The sequence below is a fragment of the Balaenoptera acutorostrata genome, chromosome 1 (assembly GCF_949987535.1).
Source record: "Balaenoptera acutorostrata chromosome 1, mBalAcu1.1, whole genome shotgun sequence".
Lineage (NCBI taxonomy): Eukaryota > Metazoa > Chordata > Mammalia > Artiodactyla > Balaenopteridae > Balaenoptera > Balaenoptera acutorostrata.
The window spans coordinates 21,942,126-21,967,893 of NC_080064.1; the positions used below are offsets into that span (position 1 = coordinate 21,942,126).

Consider the following 25,768-nt stretch of genomic DNA (forward strand, 5'->3'; position numbering starts at 1 on the left):
TATTTATCTTTGGCTGCGTTGGGTCTTCGTTGCTGCGCGCGGGCTTTCTCTAGTTGCGGTGAGCAGGGGCTACTCTTTGTTGCGGTACATGGGCTTCTCATTGCGGTGGCTTCTCTCTTGTTGCGTGGTTTCTCTCTTGCACACGGGCTTCAGTAGTTGTGGCATATGGGCTCAGTAGTTGTGGCTCGTGGGCTCTAGAGCGCAGGCTCAGTAGTTGGGGCGCACGGGCTTAGTTGCTCCGTGGCATGTGGGATCTTCCCGGACCAGGGCTCGAACCCGTGTCCCCTGCATTGGCAGGTGGATTCTTAACCACTGCGCCACCAGGGAAGCCCTAATGTCTGCCTCTTAATTCACAACTATAATGTCTGCCTCTTAATATAACAGAGTACTACTCTTCTCAGCATAAGCTATCGAGGAAGCTTATAATCAGAGGGTGCTGAATGAGCATGGAGTTGGGACAAGAGGAAGTAGTTACATAATTGGAATTTTTAGTGCTCTCAGACTGGGGGAACCTGATGCCTCCGTCTCTATTATTGAGATGGCTGTGCCCAGGGGACAGTAATACTCAAAATATGTGGACCAGGTCTCTCTCCTCCCTGGACAGTGTTCAGGTAGGCCTTCCTCTGTGACTACATCACTTTGTTTCTATTGCTGCCATCTCCCTTCCTGAGTGACCTACTCTTTGAGCTCATTAATATCTTCAGTAAAGCCTTATTCTGGTCTAAGAGTCATCTTCCCCTCTTTAGGGGAATTTTTTATGTCTTTGTTCTGATTCATATCTATTATTTCTTATTTTCAGATTGTTAGAGAATATCTCATTTTTGCCTTAATATTTTAATAACAATAAAAATAATAGCTAACTTTTTTGGATGCTTACTGTGTGCCTGACCCCATTCTAAGTGCTTATATATACTAACTCATTTATCCCCATAACAACACTTTGAAGTAGGAGTTATTATTATCATCATTTCATAGATGAACAGTAAGTACCTTCAGTATTTTCCCCCTTAGGGTTCCAGTCCCTTCCTCTAGCTCTGTTTTCTTCCTGAGGCTGTATGTTGTTTTGCACTGTGTTCGGAATGCTATGATTCATTCTGAATGGCTAACAAAGACATTTATAATGTTAAAATCTTTACGTGCATTCTTTGCATCTGATTTCTACCTCATCTTACAGATGAGGAAGTGGACCCAAGAGGATTAAACGACCAAATTAAATGTCCGAATCAGGCAGAACAAAGGAATGAACCCAAATCTTTCTGACCCTACTGTTTCTACTGTGCTATGTTTCTACTCTGCTAGTAAGGTGGAGATTCATAGGAAGAGACCAATATTCTTTCCAATTTACTGCATGACTGTCAGATGAAAGCAGGCCCAAGTATATTTTCTTCATGAACTAGATCAGAATGACACATAAAAGGATTTTTGCAAAATAGAGACAAAATGAACACTTGTTTCTAGTGCTTTGCAATTGCGGGATCTTAGTTCCCCCACCAGGGGTTGAACCTGGACGAGGGCAGTGAAAGCGCTGAGTCCTAACCACTGGACCGCCGGGGAATTCCCACAAAGTTAGGGTTTTAGAAGGAGCAAAAACGAGTAGTAGATTATTTCCCATAACTTTCAGGATCAAGGTCACACTCTTGGGTTGGAACACAGGCTCTTCCACATCATGCCTGCCTATCAGTAGCCTCATCTCCTGACACTCTCATCAGTCATTTGAACAAGCTCTTAATTATCTCGCACTCTGCCTGTGCCCATACTGTTCCCTTTGCTTGGATGCCCTTTTCCTTACCTCATGTGCCAGTTGCTGCTTGTACCTCAAAACTCAGCTCACACATCACTTCTCTGATTTAGATACCTCTTCTCTGTGTTCCTTGAATAGCATAGTCAATAGAAGAAGGCCTGGAGTTTGAATTCTAGCTCTGCTACTTGCTAACATGTATGATCTTGGCCACTTTACTTAACCCTTTCTAAGCCTTTGATGTTCCCATCTATAAAATTGGAAGAATAACATTACTCTCCCACAGGGTTATCATAGGATTGAATGAAATAATATAATCAAACAGTTTGCCTGGAACAAGGTAAAAATTCAGTAAATGGCAGCAGCTGTTATTCTCATGGCTTCTCTCAAACTGTCAGTCATATTTGTTATAATCACTGATTTATTTGGAGGTATTTGAAAGATTATTGCATATATTAAATACATGAAATATCTAAAACCTTCTAGTAAGTGGTTAAGTATCAAACATGCTATTTCAGGATTTTGTGTAATTTTCAGGAAATCATTAGAAAAAATAGGGTACACAGTTCCCTGGCTTTGATTTAGGTATGAATCTTAAGGAGAGCCCTGGATTTCATTAATTTGGGAGACCGTTTAGCGCTCTGGTACCAAAACATTTCTCATTGCACCGAGATTTCTTCTGGTCACTCTGCCTTTTTTTCCCTCAGATCACGGAGCTGAAGGCTGATTTTCAATACCAAGAATCTCAGATGAGAGCCAAAATGAACCAGATGGAGAAAACCCACAAAGAAGTTACAGAACAATTGCAGGTGACTCTGCCTATTTAATATGGTAACTCTGGTTTATTTAGCTGATGGTATTTTAAGTGATCATCTCTTAGATTTCTTTTTTCTCAGAGAATTGACAAATCACATTAATCCACCTTATAGATGTCTTTTAATATTTTCCCTTGGATGTGTTCTGATCTTTTTCCCTCAAAAACAGTGGAATTAATAAATGTGTTCTTTGATTTTTGGATAAACCAGATGTGATTCCAGATGTCTGAATTGTAAATTCTGTTTATCCAGCACATTAAGGCACTCCATGGTTCGTTTGTGTTTCATAAAACATCCTTTTGTAATAGTGGATCCCAGGAGATTGAAGTACACTGATTAATCTCCAGCAAATACTTTCTTCCCTCTGAACCAAACCCTAGAGCTTTCTGTTGTTTTCTGTCTCTAGAATTTGTTCACCTCTTCCTGACCTCTGCATTGTCTCCCTTAGCATCTGCATGAAAAACATAGCCTATCCTGCTAAAACGTCTTGCGTGTACTGATTTTTTTTTTTTTTTTTTTTTTTTTTTAAGGCCAAAAACCGAGAGCTCCTGAAGCAGGCAGCTGCCTTGTCCAAGAGCAAGAAGTCAGAGAAGTCAGGAGCTATAACCTCTCCATGAGAGACCACAAGGACGCTCCTGGCAATAGCAATGGATTCCTGGGTTAGGGTGGCAACGTAGCTGTTCTCTGGGAATTGCAAGCTTTCTTAAGAAATCTCTGTTTTACTATAGTTATCCTTCTTTGTGCGATTGCAGTGGGGCTGAGTGGAAACACCTGGTTTGTGCTGTATTATGACTGCATGCTTGAATGTTTGGGGTTTCAGGCTCTCTCTCTCTCTCTCACTCTCTCACACTCCCCTCTCTACCCCCAACCCTTCTGTCAGTACTACTGTCTCTCTGTCTGTCTCTCTTTTGTTACTTTTTTTTCTGTGTGTGGTGGTCACTGCTCAGTGTTATGTGCAGAATGGTTTTTTTTTTTTTTTTTGGTCCATCATTGCATCCTGCCATACCCATGAGCAAATAGTTGGCATTAATTACATATCACTGCCACCCTCTGAACTTTGAAAACTGCCACCTTAAGACTTGGTACAGTGGAAGAGAATTTTTCTCTCCAATAAACCTTTTGCTTCAGGGTATACTCTTGGGTTTTTTTCCAGGTATATTATGTATGAACTTTGTACTATGTATAGCCAGAGTTTTATTTATTTTTTAAAAAAAGAAACTTTTTCTTGATAAAGGAGTAATGGTAGCCTAGCTTGTTCTTCTTGTAAAAGTGATGCCTCTTAAAAAAAAGTCCTACTCTCTAGCGTTTAGTAAAAGAATCAGATCTTTTCTTTCTTGTTACCTTGGAGTCTTAAAAACTGATTGCTAGGGTGAAACAATTCAATATGTAAGTATGGAGTTAAGTGCCTTTTGGAGGATTTCTTGGAAGACCATGTAAGAAGATACTTAAGGGAGGTAGCAAAGATTTGGACAGTCTGTCTTTCTAAGTAAAGGCAGAAAGAAGGGTTGTCCAGGTTGTACTGGACACTTCTCTCCCCCACCCCTTTCTTGATTGTTTTACGTGACTGATTTTAAATTCTCACACTGCCACCTCTTTTTAACAAAATGCCCTTTACTTATATCAGTTGTCATACTGGGCCATTTTCAGGTAACTTTTTTTTTTACATGATTCAAAATGGGATACTATTCAGACTACAGAGCATTTTGGAGGTTAGTATGAGCTGCTTCAGTACGGACTGTAAGTCCTGCTGGGAGAATGATCTCACTGTACCTTTTCCCCACTCGTCGTCACCCACCCCAGCCTGTACACTCCCTGCCTTTCATGGAAATGTGTTGAAAACAGGTGCTTCTCAAAAGCAGCTTGGCCGCAGCCTGAACTGTGTCCTGTTTTCCCTTCTTGACCCAATAGGCACATGGATTCTCTTTTCCAGGTGAGAGGATAGATTTGCATTTCTAGCCGTACTCTCAGGTCCTCTAGATGATGTTTGTGAAAGGAACTAGAGATGTGTAGTGTGCCATGAAACAGTAAAACCAGCTACCTTGGACTCATTACTGTAGGGGGTGGTACTAGAGTTAGAGAGGTACTCATAAGGGCAGATGACATTTGTACCTCAGTCTACCAAAAGTGTAGCAGTAAGTTTAACTTGCTAGGCATTTCCTAGGAGCAAATGCTTCTAATTTGTGAGCATTCTCACAAGTGGAGCCATGCACTTAATTGGACAGAGATGTGGAAATGAGTGGCTTCCTTCTGGTAAGAGGAACAATGGACCATGTTACTTATCTATCACTCTAGTAGAGGATGTAATTTTCCCTTCTAAGCAAGGGAAATGGCAGTGCTAAATAGTTTTGTAACTTTTTGAATGAGAAACTTTTAGGTAAAAAACTTGTCAGATAATATTTTCAGATGCATTTACATTGACTATGCGGAAAAGATTGTGAAAAAAGTTACAGTCATTTTTTTTTTTAATTTTAAAGACTTGAGAAATTCTGTTACATGAAGTGACAATGTAAAAACACATTTAGTTTTATACTAAATCTTTTTTTAAGGTCTTGGCATTTAATATAAAGCAAATCCACACATTTTCTAACTTTCCACAAGTTCCAAAAAGGGAAGGAAGAAACCTCAGTCTTGAAATTTTGGTTTTTAAAACTCATGACACTGTTTTACCATGAAATTGAGTAGCTAACTTTTGGTAACACCTTTTGTTTATTTGTATGTTTGTAATAATGGACCTTTTAAAACACAGGAATGTTTTGGTTTGTACAGACTTTGAAAAATGTGTGTTAATAAAAATTCATATTGACTTAAGTATAATTGTTTTGTTTTGTTTTTTCATTTATTTCTTGCTGGTTCACCAACAGACATATCCCATAATCCCCTTCAACCTAGAAAAGAGTCAGTTTGTCTTGCTTGTAGAATTTAAACAATTAAAAACGTAACAGTGCTAATAGGGAGTTTTATGTCCGTCAGAGAATAAAATCATTCTCTATCTTCTTTGAGTTTATTTATTCAGTTTAAGTGCTTGCTTTGTTATAAGCACTGGTAGGCAATGAGGATACAGCAGTGAAGACAATTGACAAAGTTACTCTCCTCATGAGGCTCCCATTTAATGGAATATTGGACAACACCATTGTTCCTTGATTTTATATTTACCATTATTACTCAAAATTAATACGGGATGAATCTTTATAAGGTATGAGTGAAAGGTTTTTGAGATGTCCTCTCAAGGAGAGGAATGTATTGGTTTGAAACGTTGGTGCTAGTAGGTTTCTAAATAACAGGTGCCTTTCAGACATTATCACTGTCACATCCTGGGCATTCTGTTCTATAGGTGCAATGACAACTTATTTTCTCTAAATAAAGATAGTTTTATAGGTGCTATGGTCTGAATGTTTATTGCCCCCCTCCTCTCCGCCAGATTCATATGTTGAGATCCTAACGCCTAGAGATGGTAGTATTAGGAGGTGGGGCCTTTAGGAGGAGCTTAGGTTCTGCCCTCATGAATGGGATTAGTGCCCTTATAAAGGATGCTCCAAAGAAATCCCTTGCCCCTTCTACCATATGAGGACAGAGCCAGAAGTTGCCAGCTATGAATCTGGAAGAGGGCCCTCACTAGAATGCGACCATGCTGGCCCCTTGATCTTGAACCTCCCAGCTGCCAGAAATGTGAAAAATAAATTTCTGTTGTTTATAAGCTACCCAGTCTGTGATATGTTATAGCAGCCCAAACAGACTATGACAATAGGTTATGTTTATGACCACATTTATTGTGTGAATTACCTCAATTTATCCATTTACACAGCCGTATAAACCGCTGTAGGGAAGAATATAGTATAAACAGAGAAAGATACCATCTAATTCTTCAGGAAGTTCTTCAACCACTCTAAATAACCTTAAAAGCAACTTAGCAGGATTTTGGTTGCATCCTTTTCAGTTTAAGACCATGTGTTACCTGCAGTATAGCTATCTTCAGCTGACGGTCAGTTTGAGGATTTGGGGGGAGGGGCCGTTTTCGGGAAGGTCCAAACTGTCAGGACCAACAGAGTGTTGTGGTTATTATTCCTGCATAACAAATTACCCCCAAATTTAGGTGTTTGTATTTTGTTTTGGCTGTGCCGGGGGCTTGCGGGATCTTAGCTCCCTGACCAAGGCAGTGAAAGCACTGAGTCCTAACCACTGGACCACCAGGTAACTCCCCAAAATTTAGTGTTTTAAAACAACCATTTTAATATGCCCACAAACTCTGTTGATCAAGAATTTGGACAGGGCACTGTGGGGACGACTGGTCTTTGTTCTTTAATGTCTGGGTCCTCAGCCGGGAAGATTCAAAAGCTGAAGGAAACTTATTGGAACTGGAATCATCTCTCTGAAGGCTCTGCTTACTTGTGTATCTAGTGCCTGGACTGAGATGACAAAGTCTAGTAATGCTGACTGAAGCACCTATGTAGGGCCCCTCCATATATAACTCAGCCTTCCCCAGCACGGTGGCCTCAAGGTAATCAGACTTCTTCCATGGTGGATCAAGACTCCAAGCACAAGTGAACAAATCTGAAGCTGTGTTTCATCATCTGACCTGTCCTCAGAGGTCACATTACCTCACTTCTGCAGCACTTTATTGGTCAAAGCAGTCAGGAGTCCATCCAGACTCAAGGGGAGGGGACATAGATCCCTTCTCTTGATGAGAGGGTGACAAAGTAGAAAAGCATGTGGGATGGAAGCTACTGTGGAGGCGATTTTAAAAAATGTAATCTGCCGGACTTCCCTGGTGGCACAGTGGTTAAGAATCCGCCTGCCAATGCAAGGGACATAGGTTCGAGCCCTGGTCCGGGAAGATCCCACATGCCGCGGAGCAACTAGGCCTGTGCGCCACAACTACTGAGCCTGCTCTCTAGAGCTCGCGAGCCACAATTACTGAGCCCATGTGCCACAACTACTGAAGCCCATGCACCTAGAGCCTGAGCTCCACAACAAGAGAAGCCACCCCAATGAGAAGCCCACGCACCACAGCGAAGAGAAGGCCCTGCTCGCCGCAACTAGAGAAAGCCTGTGCTCAGCAACAAAGACCCAACAACGAAGAGCCAACAGAGCCAAAAATAAATAAATAAATTTATTAAAATATATATATATATATGTAATCTGCCACATAGAGAATGGATTTTGGAACCAAACCGAATTTAAGAGAACAAGGCACAAGGCAGAAGCTGCAATGTCTTTCATGGTCTATCTTCGGATGTCACACTGCATCATTTCTGCAATACCCTATTGGTTACAGAGGACAAATTACTGACACTGGACTTCCCAGTGGCACAGTGGTTAAGAATCCGCCTGCCAATGCAGGGGACACGGGTTCGAGCCCTGATCTGGGAAGATCCCACAAGCCATGGAGCAACTAAGCCCGTGCGCCACAACTACTGAGCCTGCGCTCTAGAGCCCGCGAGCCACAACTACTGAACCTGCATGCCACAACTACTGAAGCCCGTGCGCCTAGAGCCTGTGCTCCGCAGCAAGAGAAGCCACCACAATGAGAAGCCCGTGCACTGCAACAAAGAGTAACACCTGCTCGCTGCAACTAGAGAAAGCCTGCACACAGCAACAAAGACCCAATGTAACCAAAAATAAGTAAATAAATTTAAAAAAAATTACTGACACTATTCAATGTGGAATGGGACTACCCATGTGCATTCATATCAGGAGGCAGAACCACTGGGGTCCAACTTGGAGGCTGGCTACCACATTGACCTTTGACTAATAAGGTTGAGTAACAACTATGTGAATCTCTAGATTTTGAAGGCATGAATGAAAGTTGGCATTTGGGGGAAAGGAGTTCATATTTCTTAGTTATGACTGGAGTCAATTAACCACTTTGCCTGCCAGTGCTTGTCAGGCTGTCACTGAAGCAGATTATCAACTTTACTTGAAAAGTGACACTGTGTCAGGCTGTGGTTAGCTCTGAAGTCAGACTGCCTGTGTGTGAGTTCTATCTCTACTTAGGGTTGTTGTGAGGATTAAATAATGTATGTAGAAGTCTCTAGAACAGTGCTTGGCACATAGTATGCACTCGATTTTTTAAGCTATTATTATGCAAGACTTCACAGAATCTACATTTTCTTTTTTTTTTTTAAGAAGTTGAATATTTTATTATTAAACTGTTTCTTATTTTCCTGCAAGGCTGTTGCTTCACTGTATAAAAATAGCACCAGCAAACACAGCATATTGCAAAATTAAGATAGTAATGTTCTTCACTGGACACTACACAACTAACAAACTTTTCTCCACTGTCATTTATTTCCAGTGGCAAGTTCATTGAGTATTTTGACCCAAATCCAGGGATGGCTGTAAGCAAGTTACAGTATTATATAAGGTTAAGATAACAATGTTATCCTTGAATTACATAATTTTTATAACTAGTTTTACCACAGATAATTTCAGGAATTCTGAGTATTATAACTGGAGACTAGCCTAAAAATCACAGGGTGTTGTGAAAAAGATGCATAGTGTATATCTGAAATCATTAGGAAGTTAAGGGGTATTTTCTTCAGGCAACATTGTTTCAAGTAGTTTCTTTTGCTAAAAGTTGCTTTTTAAAAATCTATCCACCACTAATTTAAGACAACTATGCTAAATTAAGTTGTTTCAAACTAGTTTATTTAGGGGTTCCATTTTCACTCCTCAATAGATTTTATGTATTTCTCATATGCTTCTTCACTCATTAGTTCATCTAGTTCTGAAGGGTTACTGAGTGTCATCTTGATCAGCCAACCATCTTCATAACAAGATTTGTTGACAAGTCCTGGATTTTCTGTTAGAGCTTCATTAATTTCAGTTACTTCTCCTGATAGAGAATAGAGTTCACTAGCAGCTCTCACTTTCCAAAGCACCAAATTCCTCTTGTTTTTTCAATTTTGTCCCAACTTCAGGCAGACTACAGTAAACAACATCTCCCAAAGCTTCCTGTGCAAAATTGCTGATTCCCACTGTTCCAACACCGTTTTCTGTTGTTACTCATTCATGTTTGTCTGTGAATTTACGACCCGACAGCAGAGCGGGGCCGGTGCGCAGCGCCCGGACGGCGCCCGCCCGCAGTCCCCAGGGCCGCAGCGGGCAGGGCGCGTTGGGCGCAGAGATGGCGCGCCGGCTGCAGACCGCGGCCCGCACGCTGCGCGCCACTCGCAGCGCTATGTTCGCAGGGTCATTTTCTGTTTCTTGAGAGAGAAAACAACAGTGACAAAATAGAGTGAGCATATATGTTCACTTGTTTTTTGCTTCCAAAGTTACTTTATCTCCAGATCACTTTATCCCCAGATTCACGCAACCCACAACTTTTATATCTTTTTTTCAACTCCACATTACCCACCTCATGCGTGCCACTTCATTACACTGATCCTTAGAGTGCCATTTTTCTTTAAGTTTAATAAGATATAATTTGCATATGGTAAAATTTATCCTTCTCAGTGTATAGATCAAAAAGATTTTGATGGATGTATGCAGTTGTGTATCAAGACATGGAACATTTCCATCAGCACAAAAACTTCCCTTGTGCCCCTTGGCAGTCAGTTCCCTCCCCCAGCTCCAGCCCCTGGCAACCATTAATCTGATCTCTATCCTTATAGCCTTGCCTTTTCCAGAATGTCATATAAATGGAATCAAACAGTATGTAGACTTTCATGTCTGACTTCTTTCATTTAGCATATGCATTTGAGATTCATCCATGTTGTTGCACGTCTCAGTAAATTTATTCCGTGTTTCAGTAGTTTGTTCCTTCTTATAGCTGAAAAGTTTTCCATTGTATAGATGTACCACAATTTGCTTATCTATTCAGCAGCTGACGGATATTTGAGTTATTTCTAATTTTTGATTACTATGAATAAAGCTAACACATTTGCATACACATCTTTATATGAACATGTGCTTTCATTTCTCTTGGGTAAATACCTGGCAGTGGGATTGCTGTATTGCGTGATAAATTTATGTTTTATTTTCTAAGAAACTGACAAACTTTTCCAAGTGGTTGTACAAGTTTGCATTCCCACTGGCAATATATGATGAGTGCTAATTTTAACACAGACTTCTTTGCAAACTTCTTTGAATTTCTCCACTGACTCTTCCCTACATTTCCCAGAAAGCTTGTCATATTGGTGATAATGATACTTTATTTTTAAAATATGAGATGTATTTACTGAAGTGTAGCATATATACAGAAGAGGACACACATCACAAATGTATGACTTGATGAATTTTCACAAAGTAAACACAGTTATATAATCACCACCCAGATCAAGAAAGACTGCTACCAGCACCCTAGCCCATCCCATGTGCCCATTCCTAGTCACTCCCTCTCTTCCGCAAAACTGAGAGTTCCATGGTGGCCTAGTGCTTAGGATTCCAGGTTTTCACTGCCGTGGCCTGTGTTCAATCCCTGGTCGGGAAACTGAGATCCTGTAAGCTGCACAGCAAGGCAAAAAGCCAAACCAAACCAAACCAAGAAACTAACTACATGCTATTCTGAATTTTAATAATATAGATTCATTTTGCTGGTTTTGAACCTAATAAATATGGGATAATACAGAATGTACTCATTTTTGTCTGCTTCTTTTGCTAGACATTATGTTTGGACAAGGTCACCCACATTACTCACATAACAGTAGGCCATTAATTTTCATGCTCTATGATACTACAATTTATCCATCCTACTGTTGATGTACATTTGGGTTGTTTCCAGTTTGGAACTTATAAAAATAAACGTTGCTCTGGCCATCTTCATAATAGCTTCGAACTGGAAACTATCCAAATGCCCATAAATAACAGAATGGATAATCAAATTGTAGTAAGAGCATATGATAAAATACTAGTCAGCAATAAAGACCAAACCACTGACATATGCAATATCATGGATAAATCTCAAAAACATTATATTAATTGAAATAAGCCAACACTAAAGAATACATAAAGTATGATCCCTTCTTGATGAAGCCTGAGAATAGGCAAAACTAATCTGTAATGATAAAAATCAGACAGTGATTTCTGCGGATGAGGAGAATTGATTAGAAAGGAACACAGCCTGGACTTCCCTGGTGGCACAGTGGTTAAGAATCCACCTGTCAATGTAGGGGATACCGGTTCGAGCCCTGGTCTGGGAAGATCCCATATGCCGCGGAGCAACTAAGCTCATGTGCCACAACTACTGAGCCTGCTCTCTAGAGCCCGCGAGCCACAACTACTGAGCCCGTGTGCCACAACTACTGAAGCCCGCGCGCCTAGAGCCCATGCTCCACAACAAGAGAAGCCACTGCAATGAGAAGCCTGCGCACCACGACGAAGAGTAGCCCCTGCTCACCGCAACTAGAGAAGCCTGCGCGCAGCAACGAAGACCCAACGGAGCCAAAAATGAATAAATAAAATAAATAAATTTAAATAAATAAATAAAAATAAAAAAGACATTGGTGACTTACAAAAGAAAAGCATCTCTTAAAAGAAAAAAAAGAACACAGCCTGAAGAAAAACTTTCTTGGGTAACAGTGGAAGTGTTCTATTTCTCAGTTTAGATGGTGGTTACGTGGGTATATACCAATGTCAAAATTCATTGAAATGAACACTTAATACCTGTGTATTCTATTGTGTGTTAATTACGATGCAATAAAAGATAATACAGAGAAATGCTGCTTAGTCGTAAAAAATGCTGTCATGGACTTTCCTATACTTGGTTTTTGGAAAACATATGGATGCACATCTGTTGAGTATATAGGTAGGAGTAGAATTGCTGGATCATAGAATATGTATGAATCATGGCTCTGCAATTTAATAGCTGGATGACATTGGGCAAGTGCCCAGAACCTCTAGAGAAGACCAGTTTCCTTTCTGTTACCAAGGAGCTAATCTCACCTTGATGGGTTCGAACCATGAAAACTGTTTTTGTCAATTAGCAAAAAGACATAATGCTGAGAAACCTCATTTTCTAAAAGCACTGCTTTTTCAGAAAATTTGCTATTTGAAATATCAGTAAGAACAGAATATTCCACTCTCGCCTGGAGGACCTGAGTTACTTTGACACGGAGAAGCAGCCTCAATTTCCAACCCAGGTGCAGAGCTTCAGATAAGGGGTTTCCAGATACAGCATTCCACATTTATCTCCACGCTGTAGTTTCCAAGGAAACAGGATTCTGAGTCTTCTTGTTAGCTCAGGCCTGACGATAACCCCTTTACACATAGCCTGGTGTGCTTTGAGGCTATCAAAAACACTGCTTCTTTTAAATTTTACCTACACTCCATCTTTCCAAATCCTGGAATAATTCTACCTCTCCCGTGCTTGGTGAGATATCCCATGATTCCTCTGGTGTGTAGTCCCCCTTGCAGCAGTAAGTTAATAAACCTAACTTTGTCAGACCATATAAAGATAAAGCCACTTTATCAGGTGGGCTTTATCTCGGGTATTACCAATAACTTTGTAAAATGTGTTCACATTACCTGGATGGGCATTTAAGAAATGATAGTTATTTTTTATTATTCGTGTATAAATTCAATATATGTTCATTTGACATCTAGTATTTGCAAGGCACAAATGTATTGCTATGAGAGATAGCACAAGATAGCCATGGCACAGATGGAAAACCACTTTTTATTTTAGCTGGAGAAAGAAACCAACAATAACAACCACCACTATGTTTTCAATCCTAGGAGAAAAATACCTTTACTGAACTTCACTTTAAATAGAATCAAATGTAAATGAAAACATTCTCAAGACTATTTTATAGGTAAAAAAGTACAATGTACACGATTTACTATAAGATAGGACATAAAACTATGGATTCTAAGAAATCGTATGGTTTTAATAACCAGAATGAGAGGACCCAAATGTCGTCTGTCCTTTTCTAAAGAGAAAAAAATTGCTCTTATAAATGCTCCAACGAAAAATAGAGACAGCATTGCTTACAAAAGCTCTAAGGCTGAATGCAGGCTCATTCACCCATCTAGGGTCCCCTCCTACACAGGCAAGCAGCTTCCTCTCTTGGCCATTCCCCAGAGATTGCAAAGCAGACTGGGGTGAAGTGGGGTGGAGAATACAGGAAACAAACACTGCCAGTTCCCCTTCACTTCTCTCTATCTTGATCTCCTCCCAAAGCAAAATCCTCCTACTCTTGTCTTTCCATCTAACATACGCTCACAAAATGCAGTCTTCTATGGGAACATTGAGGTCATACACTCCAAATTCCTTAAGAGAATGATTTTAAAAATTTGAGAGTCTAGTTCTCCAAGAAATCCTGGCTTGGGATATAGATGAAGAAGCTATTTGGGAGGGATTTAGATGGAGAATGAATTTGGTAATATGAGAATGCATTTTAGGGACATAGCAAGATGACAATACAATTAGCTTAGTGTTTGGGTTTTGCAGTCAAATCTCAGAAAAGCAAATTAACCTCTATGGTTTTAACTTTCTCAACTGTAAAAGGGAAAATAATAACGCTTGCTCTGTCGAGTTACTTTACTTCAACATTTAAAAAAATCGATTGTCCGTTATCTAGTCTGAAGGTAAAAATATAGTTAGAACATCGTCCCTTGCTGTGAAAGAGCTTATGAACAACTGAATTGCAGTGAGGGGATCACAAATAATACGTGCTCAAGAAATCTTATTATTATCATTTTATTGTTTAGACTAGAAGAGGGGTGGAGGGAGAAATGAAAGTGATTTGTAAACCATAAAAGTGCTCCACAAATCCTAACAAAGCCCTAGAGGATGGAAGCAGAGTGAGGAATTTCAGGAGTTTGGTTACGGATCTGGGTTTCAAGGCTGTCGAATTCTCCATATTTGGGCCTGAATGCTCAGAATAGAACAGAATAGGATGTTAGGGCTGAGATCATCTGGTACAATTTTATGCTAATCGAAAAATTCTTGCCTTCTGTCACCGTGCCCTGGCGATAAACAACACCGCCACCTCAGATTCTCCAATCCGAGCCCCAATGGTATGATGTCATCGCCCCGCCCCGCACCCCCAAGCTCCAGGGCGTCACGTCTCTAAGCTACCGTGCCTACACCAGTTCCAGAGGCGCCTGCGCAATGTGGGGGAGCCAGGGCGGACGTGTGCGCGCTGCGAGGGGGCGGGGCTAGCGCTCACGCAGCTTTATCCCCTTCCCCGCCCTTTCTCTTCCCGGTTTCCCCTGTCAGCCTGCTGGTCGGGTCTGGCGGCTGCTTCCGGTAGGAGCGCGGTGCAGGGCGAGTCGGTCTCGGCTCCTCGTCATGTCCTACGGTCCCTTAGATATGTACCGGAACCCGGGGGCCTCGGGGCCCCCGCTCCGGGACTTCAACAGCATCATCCAGACGTGCAGCGGCAACATCCAGCGGATCAGCCAAGCCAGTGAGCCGGGGTACCGGGCTGGGGGGCGGGGGCCGTCCCGGGGACAGGCCCGGGTGAGGCTGCCGGGACGCGGAGCCCGGCCAGGGCTACGGCCAGGGCCACACCTGAGGCCGTCTTGGGTGCTCTGCTCTGGATACGGCGGGCTGCTGTCCCCGAGTCTGCCAGGCCCAGGCACTCCGAGGGTCCGGAGCCCCAGCTGCAGCTCGAGTTTCTTCTCAGGAGTTCTGCTCTTACGGTGTTGGGGCCAAGACAGCAGTCCTGACAGCCGCAGGGTGGGAGGGTGTGTGTGTGTCCCCTCCAGAGCAGTGAATGAGTCGACTGGCTGCAGTGGTCAGCCTAGTTTTTCCTGTCATCTGCCTCCCTCCACCCACCTCTCTTTCCTCTTTGGTCAGCTTGGATCGGGAGTTGTTTCCTGGTTTAGACTTTACATTCTGCTGAGCTTCTGGCTTCTTGGAAGTCAGAAGCTTTCAGTTAAGGGAAGTGGAGAGTGCATGTGTTTTGGTGATTTTAATACAGTTCTTCCTGTAAGGAATTTGGAAATCAGATATAATGACTTGTATTCGAGGGATGAGATGACTTCTACTTTAATAAAGAGAATTCACCAAAAACATTTCAGTTTACATTCTTTTGTCTTTTGTAACAAAAGATTTGCATATATTTTTGGATTTCAAGCCGATGAGGCTTTTGTTTTCCTTCCCCACCTAGCTACTCTTTTGAACAAGCATGATACACAGAGAAGCTCAGGGACATGGCCATAATCACACAGCAAGTAAGACATGGTAGAGGTGGTGGTGGATTTCAGAATGTCATTGCTTGTCTTAAAACTCCCTCCCCACCATTAGGGTCTGAATGATACTATAGTTGAATGAGTCAAATACACGTTATTTCTTGTGCCTGAAAATTAGCTCAGAGCCTTATAAACAGGAAGTCAGCAGCAGCAACTACTTGGAAAGAATGGTATCATCATCCTTGTTGTTTATTATTGTGTTTTCGTGAGCTTGGCTGTACCCTGTTAATAGGTAGAACTAGTTGGTCCTGAATTACAATTATGTTCTATATTTTAAAGAACAATCTATCACTTAGCTTTTAAATTTAAATATATAATGAGAGAGGGAAGTTTCTGATGGAAGGCGTTTGAATCTGGGCACTTTGGAAGTGGAAAGAAGAATATGTGGTCTGTTAAATCCAGAAATTTGAAACAAAAATTAATGTGACTACTGGTTAGAAAGTATAGTAGTTTGTGTTCCAATTTCCTTTTGTGAGGGAGCTGTAATACAGGTTAGATCAGAATATTCTGGTTCAATACTGAAAGTTTCTTATTGAGGCCAAATATAATTTTAATGTCTATTTGTGAAATTTTCATTCTGCATGTATTTGAGTATGAGGCATGTAGTATTATGGGAAGTGACATGGATTCCTTCAACAGGGAGCCTGTGGCGTACATAATGACTGAAAGGGATTGCTACTATAGAAGAGATATAATAAAATTATAGGTATTCAGGAGAGAAAGACACCTTTTTCACTTGGGAGAGGCCAGGGAAGGCATTATTGGCATTTGAGCTAGGTCTGGAAAGATGGTGGAAAAGATTTGAACTTTCGAGAGTAAAGAAGGGAAGAGCATTCCAGGAGGGAATAAAATGAACAAGGCATGGTAGTGGGAAAGCATGTGGTGTGTACAGAAAAGTAGAGTGATTTAATTTGGCTAGACTGGTGGAGTCCAGAAAGTAGTGGAAAATAGTATTGGAAGGTAAGTTGGGGCCCAAACATGAAGTGCTTTAAGTACTACACTAAGGGGGTTTGGATTTAATTCTTTAGAAATGTGTAAATTGAGTTGGAAGGGAGAGAGACTGGAATCAGAGACACCAGTTAGGATCTGAAAATGAAAAGAAGGAAAGGATAGGAGAGGTGTCTGGTCATAGAATTGATAAGGTTTAGCTGTTGATTAGGCATCAGGCTCAAGGGATAGTTGGATTCATTTTGTTAATAACATTAATAGCTAACATTTGAGTACATACTGTATGCCAGGCAATATAAGTGCTTTACATGAATTATCTTAATTTTGTAACGACCCTGTGAAGTAATTACCAATATTATTTCTTTTTATGGGTTAGGAAACAGGCTGAGAAAGGTTAAATAATTACGCAGCTAACAAATGGCAATACCTAAATTTGAAACCAGATCTGTCTCTTATGACCAGCATTCAGCCTTTTTATAATTTTTAATTAATATTACAGTTTTATAGCAGTTAACACTTCAAGTTACAAGTGACTTTTCTTTTTCTTTCTTTTTTTTTACTCTTCATAGGAAACTATGGGAAATACCTGAGGCTGTGGAACTTTCTCTTCTTGTGGTGTGTCTGCCTCTCCTGCTAGATTGTTAGTTCCTTTGAAGAAATGGGACATGACTTATTCATCTTTATATTTCTAGTACTTATCTCAGACCCAAGTATATGTTAGATTCATTCATGCACAGTTCAACAGATATTCTATGAGCACCTGCTCTGCACTGGGGATGGAGTGATGAGCAAGACAGACAAAACCCTGCCCTGATAGTGTGTGTGTGTTTGTGTATGTGTATGTATACACACGTATGCATACATGCACATATATAAACAATATTGAGAAATAATAAGTGCTATGAAGAAAAGAATAAGGGGACAGAGAGTGAGGAGAGCAAGAGGGTGGGTGTGCTATTTTATATTTTTACATCAGTTGATCAAGGAAGGCCTCTCTGAGGGGGTGATGTTTGAATAGACACCTGAATGAAGTGAGGGAGGGAACCTCATGAGTAACTGGGGGAAGGCATCCTAGGCAGAGGGAACAGCAAGAGCAAAGACCTCAGTGCTTTCAAGAATAGCAAGGAGACTAGTGTGGCTGGACTGCAGTTAGAGAAGGGGAGCATAGTAGGAAAAGAGGCCAGGGAGGTAGCCAGGGATCATATCATTTAGGGTCTTGATGCTTAGTAAATTGTACTTAGTAGATTTGAATGAATGAGGTTTCTCTACCTTCTTGGAACTCTTCCTGACTCATTTACCTTGTGCTGTGTGGTTCCTACCACATCTTATGACCCTAGTCAGTGTGAGTTGGAATTCTCCCCTTGGGATTGTTTAGTGAGGCACTGGGAATTTGAAATTGGTAGGGTGACATTGCTTCTACCCACTTATCAGGCTGGTGCCCATCCCCCAGATGTGGCCAGCATACCTAAGCATACAGTCTGAATGTGACCTCCCAGACATATGCCCACATCCATATAGTCCTGCAAGGACCTGTATCTATTGAAAATTTGAGAGAATAGCTATTCTTTTTTCTCAACTGTGGGTTTTTTCACATATGTGGGTTTGGAATTGCTGAGCATATCAGCCTGAAATACGGCAGGCCACTGCGTAGGTTGTTATAGGTACAGCTAAGGTTGACTGCCTGGTACAAGGGGTTGTTAGCAGTGTGTGTGGGCTACAGAAGAAAACTGCTTGACTCTGCCTAGTGTGAAACGAAGGGTCTGGGCAAGTATTGCTGAGGCAGATATAAGGAAATACCTTAACAGGTGCCAAGTTATCTCTGAAGAGATTAAAGAACATCATTTCTGTTCTTTAACGTTGCTAATTTTTAAAAAAAATAAATTTATTTATTTATTTATTTATTTTTGGCTGTGTTGGGTCTTCGTTGCTGCACGCGGGCTTTCTCTAGTTGTGGCGAGCGGGGGCTACTCTTCGTTGCGGTGTGCGGGCTTCTTATTGTGGTGGCTTCTCTTGTTGCAGAGCACAGGCTCTAGGCGCATGGGCTTCAGTAGTTGTGGCACGCGGGCTCAGTAGTTGTGGCTCACGGGCTCTAGAGCGCAGGCTCAGTAGTTGTGGCGCATGGGCTTAGTTGCTGTGCAGCATGTGGGATCTTCCTGGACCAGGGCTTGAACCCATGTTCCCTGCGTTGGCAGGCGGATTCTTAACCACTGCACCACCAGGGAAGCCCAACGTTGCTAATTTATTGATATGATTCTGTTTACTAAAAAAATTAAAAGCAGTTGAACTTTTAAAACTGATTATCGTGTGCAATCCTCTGGGTTGTGCTTTCAAAGTTATTTTCATATTGGCCCCTTGCTCTTTATTTCATTGTCCTCCTCATAAGTCTTCATGATCTCAGCCTCTGTAGTCCAGCAGCATAGTCTCAGTGTCTCTGCTCCCATTCTAGTTCATCCTGATAACGCTATCAGCAGTATGTCTAAAGTCCTGTTTTCATTATACCACTCACCTCCTCAAGAGCCTATGGTGGCTCTCTGTTGTCTGCTGCATCAGATCTTAACATTCCACCTTGCTTTCACTGTCTCTGTCATCTTAACCCAAATTAGCCATATTTTCTACTTCTCTTTGTTACAGGCAGGCTGTTTTTCTTAACATCCCTAAGCACAGGGTTTTGCTGCAAGTTTTTGCTCTTTCTGTTCCTCCTTTCTTTAATCTTTCCCTATCTCACTAGCTACCTAAATTATAAAAATCCTTTGAGTTGTGCTTAAATCCTGCCCCTTGTAAATAAGCCTTCCTTTGCTTTTGAAAGAGTGAGGTCAGGAAGAGCCTGGGCCTTAGGCTCAGCAGATCTGTGACTGAGTCCTTGCTCCTCTGTGTTGTACTGTTCACCTTGGGCAGGCTAGTTCCCCTTTCTGTCTGTTACCCCATATGTAAAATGAATGGTGTTGTTAAAGTGGGATGTTTGAAAGTGCCTAGTCTAGTGCCCGGTACATTGTAGACATTCAGTAAACGGTGATATCATTGGTTGAGCCCCCTGCTCCACTATAGTTTAGTAGTTAAGTGAGCAGGCTCAGGGGCCAGACTGCCTGGGTTTGCGTCCTAGATCTGCTTCTTACTAGCTATGTAAACATATTGCTGTACCTCTCTATTTCACAGTTTCCTCATCTATAAAATGGAGTTAATGATAGACTACTTCACAGGATTGTGAGAATTAAGTGAGGTAATTTATATAAAGTGCTTAAACCAGTGCCTGCAACATTGTTTAAGAAATGTTAGCTATCATTTTGTTTTTTTCCTTTGAATTTGCAAGCTTAGCACTTACTTTATTCTGTAGTCTTTAATTCATGCTTTTTGACCTTGTTATTCCAACTGAGAGATTACTATTAGTTTTGTCGTGGGGATAGTGATCATGCATTGTACAGCTGTCTTTAGCTTCAGTGCCTGGCACAGCAGTGGATATGTAGTTAGCATTCGATATGTACTTAATTGATTTTATCATTGCTAAGTACATTTTTCTTGGTCTTGAGTTTGATAATAATAGCTATCCTTAATTGAGTTCTTTTAAGTGCCAGACACTGTTCTAAATTTAGCTTCATATTATCTTAGGTCATCCTCACAACAACCATATGAGGGTTCTCTTGTTTTTCCCATTTTTTAGGTGAGGAAACTGAGGCACAGAGGAATAGAAACTTTTGCTAGGAAGTGGTGGAACCAGGAATAACACACAGCAGTCTTAATTGAGAGTCTGTGCTCTTAACGAGTTTGTGTCCTGTCATGGGTATGGTAAATAGAAGATTATACCTTTGATGTTTAGTATTCATGTTCAGTTTAGTTTAGAGCTTTACTATTGTAGTATAGTGGCTACTTTTTTTTTAAATTTTTTAAATTTTTTGGCTGCCTTGGGTCTTCATTGCTGTGCTCGGGCTTTCCCTAGTTGCGGTGAGCAGGGGCTACTCTTTGTTGCGGTGTGCAGGCTTCTCATTGCGGTGGCTTCTGTTGTTGCGGAGCACGGGCTGTAGGCATGCAGGCTTCAGTAGTTGCGGCACACAAGCTCAGTAGTTGTGGCTCGTGGGCTCTAGAGCGCAGGCTCAGTAGTTGTGGCACACGGGCTTAGTTGCTCTGTGGCATGTGAGATCTTCCTGGACCAGGGCTCGAACCCATGTCCCTTGTTCTGGCAGGTGGATTCTTTTTTGTTGTTGTTGTTGCTAGAAATCTCTCCTGTCTTAGGAAGTTGACAGAGAGATACTACTTCTTTTTTTTTTTCTTGAATTTTATTTTATTCATTTATTTATACAGCAGGTTCTTATTAGTTATCCATTTTATACATATTAGTGTATATATGTCAATCCCAGTCTCCCAATTCATCACACCACCACCCCGTGGCAGGCGGATTCTTAACCCCTGTGCCACCAGTGAAGTCCTATAGTGGCTACTTTTAAAAAGTCAGGTCATTTTCATTGTAGCTTTGCAAAAACAGTGCAAACCTAATTTTCAGAGTAAGACACTGAGATGACTTCATTGTAATAATGACCACATAGGCTATCATTTTCTCATTTAATGTAAATAATAGTCTTTCTTTGAATTTATATTTGCTTGTTTAATATACTGAATTAGAGCATTCGAGTCTCTCAGATAAAGAAATTTTTACCTGTATGGTAGTTGCTTTTGATATGACTAGACATTGATTTGGATTAAGGTTCATTTGGAGATTCACATTCTGCCTAAAGTGATATCAGCTAAAAGCACATGAAGAGTGTTCAGTTTAGAGTAGTTTCTAGTGTGGGTGTTAGCTGTAATGTGCGATAAATTGATTTGCTTCATAGTCTTTTAAAAATTTTAGCCAGGACATGCTTTTAAAAATGAGAGGTCAGTGATAGGAGAAAATTGAGGCCTAGTTTTTTTTTTTTTTTTTTTTTTTTATGGCTGTGTTGGGTCTTCGTTTCTGTGCGAGGGCTTTCTCTAGTTGTGGCAAGCGGGGGGCCACTCTTCATCGCGGTGTGCGGGCCTCTCACTATCGCGGCCTCTCTTGTTGCGGAGCACAGGCTCCAGACGCGCAGGCTCAGTAATTGTGGCTCACGGGCCTAGTTGCTCCGCGGCATGTGGGATCTTCCCAGACCAGGGCTCGAACCCGTGTCCCCTGCATTGGCAGGCAGACTCTCAACCACTGCGCCACCAGGGAAGCCCGAGGCTTAGTTTTAAAAATAACAAAATTGCTTACACGGGACTGAGGCCTAGTCATCTGGTTTCCAGGATTATGTAGCATTTCGTAGAGGATAGATATCCAATTATTTTCATCCAAAATATTGTGACAAATCAATCTAAAGTAAAACTTTTATTTACTAGAATGCTTAGAAAAGGAGTTTTCTCATTAACCAAGCTGACCAGAAAACCCTTTTAGATGTAGCCCATTTTGATAAAAATTGTTCCAAAAAGTATCACTGTACTTTTTGACATTTTAAGTACATTCAAGTGAAAATAAGTGTGTATGTAAACATTCACACTATTCTATTTCTATTTGTGCTTTAGGTTTAAGGGATACAGTTCTTAGTTGTAAAACAGATGGGTCATTAAGTCACTATTTTCAAATAAACCCCTGATGGTGGTGGTTATGGAGGGCGGTATACAAAAAAATTATACTTCCAGTAAACGTAGACACCACTGTCTTTATCATTTGAGTTTTGGGGCATCTGATACCTGAGTCTTGCTGGAAACTTTTAGGAAAATATCAGTATGCAGGAATTTAGATAGAATTGATGGAAGCTTGGATTCATTCTGGTGCTTAACTAGTAAGTGACCCTATAAAGTCCTCCTCCCCCCCACCCCCCCATCCCAATTCAGGTAATCTCAGCAAACAAAAGAAGTCAGAAAAGTCTAGATAAATAAAAGTTCTCAGCTGAGAATATACAAAGAACAGCTGATTTTTAATTGATTTTTTCCCCCCCATAGTCTGTAAAGTCCCCTTTGCTCTCTAGGGCATTTAATATGGTTTGATAGATGATTAACAACTTGAAACTTTGACATACCTCTAGAGTTTCTAAGGAGAATGCTCTATATAAAGACAGTCAGTAAGATGAAATGTTTCCTTGAACTGCCATACCGGTAACATTTACCTTTATATGTCACCCTGTAACCAACTATTTTCTGGAGGGGTATGTATGTGTGTGTGGTTATGCAAATACAAAAACGAGTAGAATGTGGTCAGTGCCATCCAGAGGCATATAGTCAGTCCAGTCCCATTTGTACACAGGCAGAGTCTCTCTAAGCCAAACTCTGGCTTGCAAAAACACTGCTTGGTTACACAGCATCATTCTGGGACTAGAGCTTCTTCCTTATTGTTGAATTTTAGCCTTGAGCAGTGGTGGGAGTACTTAGAGATCATTTAGTGCTTACATAGTTGTAATAATTTAATGAATAAAAAGCCCCACACAAATAGTAAATATTGTGACAAATAGTAAGTACTCAATGTATGCTAGTTAAACCTGAATATCATGTACAATTGGTGAAAGAGACCCAGCAACATGAAATGACTTGTCTGGTGTCATACATCTAGTTAGTGGTCGAATCTGGCTCAGAGTTTAGGTCTCATTATTCCTCGCTCATGTTCATTCCTATCTTCTGCCTTGAAAGTGGCATGACATAAAACGGAGGCTAACTCAATTAATCAGCAATTACTTATTACCCGCTGGGTGCTGGCACTCTGCTGGACTCTGGTGAGTACACAGGAACCTTCGCAAAGGTCAGAGGGAGTCGGGGAAGGGAGCAGGTTAGAGCAAGGGCATCAGCCTATCTGGAGCAGAGAGCTATTAAGTTAGGAAGCTATCAGATGAGCAGGGTGGGGCGAAGTGGAACACTGGGAAACGGAGGCCTGCCCTAAGTCACTACGTTCTGTGTATTTCCTTTAAGCGTCAGCCTTTTGAGAGAACCTAATGTGGCATAAAAAATATAGTTATTGGAATTAGCACTGGGTTTGAATTCTGGTTTTTATGACACTCTGCTCAAAACCATCAGTGGCCTCACATTTCTTTAAAATTCGAAGTCCTTGCTCTAGTTTACAAGGCCCTATGTAATCTGGCTCCCCTCTCTCTCTTACCTCTCTTTTGCTCCCTCTGGGCCTCCTGTTCCTCCATCACAACAAGTGCTCTTGCCTTGGGGATTTTGTGCTTAATGCTCTCTGCTAGAAAGCTCCCCCAGAAATTTCGCATGGCTTGATCTTTCACTTCCTTTAGGTCTCTGCTCTGTGTCACTTTATCAGAGAAGTCTTCTCTGACCGCCCTGTGTAAACTAGTACCCTCTCCCTACCAGCCTTTACCTGAATTTATTTTTCTTTATAGCACTTATCACTACCTGATACATGCTTATTATCTCTTTTCCTTAAAATGTAAGCTTCTTGAGAGCAATATCTTCTAGAGCATATAACAGTGTAAAGTAGGTATTCTAAATGAATGAATGAATGAGTTTTGTAACACTCAGTGTGAGCCTCAGTGTGCCCATCTGTAATAATGCTTATCTAATAAGATAATACTTATCAAGTGTGAAGGAAAAACACTTCTGTGTTTCCTCCACTGTCAATACTTCTGACATCAGATGTGTGGATTTACCACACACCAAGCAATTATCAGATTCTCTGGACTTCAATTGGGTGTCCTCCAATTTAACTCAATTCTGACACTACCTGGGGTTAGCATCAGATTCCACAAATTAAGGGCTTAGTCCCACAAGACTCCCCCCACCCCACCCCCTTCAGATGCCAATTGTAAGTCCAAGTTCTTATCTGTGCTTCTGACCAGTGAGCCATATTGGAGGTTCCCATGAGCCCCTCCTCAGGTTCAGCTAGTTTGCTAGACCACCTCACATAACTCAGGAAAACATTTACTTACTAGATAATTGGTTTATTATAAAAGGATATAATTCAGGAGCAGCCAGATAGAAGAGACGCCTAGGGCAAGGTATGTGGGAAGAACTTCTGTGCTCTCTCTGAGCGCTGACACCCTCCCCGCATCTCCGTGTGTTCACTAGTCCGGAAGCTCATCAAATCTAGTTCAAGAATTTATAGAGGGCTTCCCTGGTGGCGCGGTGGTTGAGAATCTGCCTGCCAATGCAGGGGATGCGGGTTCGAGCCCTGGTCTGGGAAGATCCCACATGCCGCGGAGCGGCTGGGCCCGTGAGCCACAATTACTGAGCCTGCGCGTCTGGAGCCTGTGCTCCGCAACAAGAGAGGCTGCAATAATGAGAAGCCCGCGCACCGCGATGAAGAGTGGCCCCCGCTTGCCGCAACTAGAGAAAGCCCTCGCACAGAAACGAAGACCCAACACAGCCATAAATAAATAAATAAATAAAAGAATTTATAGAGTTTAATCTGCGGTTCCTCTCCCCCCCCAGCCCCCCCTTCTTCTTTCCAGAGGTTGGTGGGTGGGACTGAAAGTTCCAACCTGATAATCACTTGGTCTTTCTGGTGACTAACCCCACCCAACCTAAGCCTATCAGGAGCCCTACCCTGTCACTTCAATAGGTAAACTCAGTATGCTCCAAAGGAACCCTTTATGAATAACGAAAGACACTACTATCACTCAGGAAATTCCAAGGGTTTTGGGAGCTTTATGCCAAGAACTGGGGACAAAGACCAAATATATCTTTTATTATACCACATCAGGTATGTAGCCCAGTGCCTGGCACATGGTGAATGCTCAGTAAATGCTAATGTCTGTGCTCTTTCTTAAATTATTTGTTTGGCCAGCCAGTAGACAGCTTTGATTCTGATTCCCATTTGACTTAGGTAAGAAGGACATTATACATCGTAGTGATGAAAAATGATTATTATATCTTACATAGTGTTTTTTTTTAGCAGAATGCACTATTTTATAGTGCTTACATTTTCCAATGGAACCAATAAGCTAAAAACCCTCATTTAATAGAATAGATATATTTTAGGAAAGTTTGTCAAAAGGCAACTTTTTAATCAAGTGAATTCTATATTTCCATTGTAAAAGTGGAGTTATAGTTTTACTTTAAAAATGGTCTCAAAATAAGATAAAATCATAATTTGAAGTGTTACAAACCAGTATATTCTTGACTTTGCAGAATTTTGCTTTGTAACACCCATGATGACACAGGGATTTGGGCTAGGGAGTGTTGACCT

The 25,768-nt window shown here is 41.3% G+C and overlaps 1 protein-coding gene, 1 long non-coding RNA gene and 1 pseudogene across 2 annotated transcripts in view; 2 read left to right on the forward strand and 1 right to left on the reverse strand.

The window, feature by feature from the left end:
* The first annotated feature begins 26 nt into the window (after positions 1 to 26).
* Positions 27 to 5,361, forward strand: LOC130705079 (uncharacterized). Its single transcript, XR_009005743.1, has 2 exons — positions 27 to 2,547; positions 3,084 to 5,361. It is a non-coding gene; the product is annotated as an uncharacterized LOC130705079 (long non-coding RNA).
* Positions 5,362 to 9,176: 3,815 nt separating this feature from the next.
* LOC130707773 (glycine cleavage system H protein, mitochondrial-like) lies at positions 9,177 to 12,873 on the reverse strand (annotated as a pseudogene).
* A 1,771-nt stretch (positions 12,874 to 14,644) lies between these two features.
* The window catches only part of STX12 (syntaxin 12), a 34,872-nt gene continuing 23,748 nt past the window's right edge, over positions 14,645 to 25,768 (forward strand). The window contains exon 1 of the mRNA XM_007170500.3: positions 14,645 to 14,900. Within this exon, the coding sequence (XP_007170562.1) occupies positions 14,783 to 14,900 (118 nt within the window). The 5' untranslated portion in view covers positions 14,645 to 14,782. The remainder of the gene's footprint in view (positions 14,901 to 25,768) is intronic.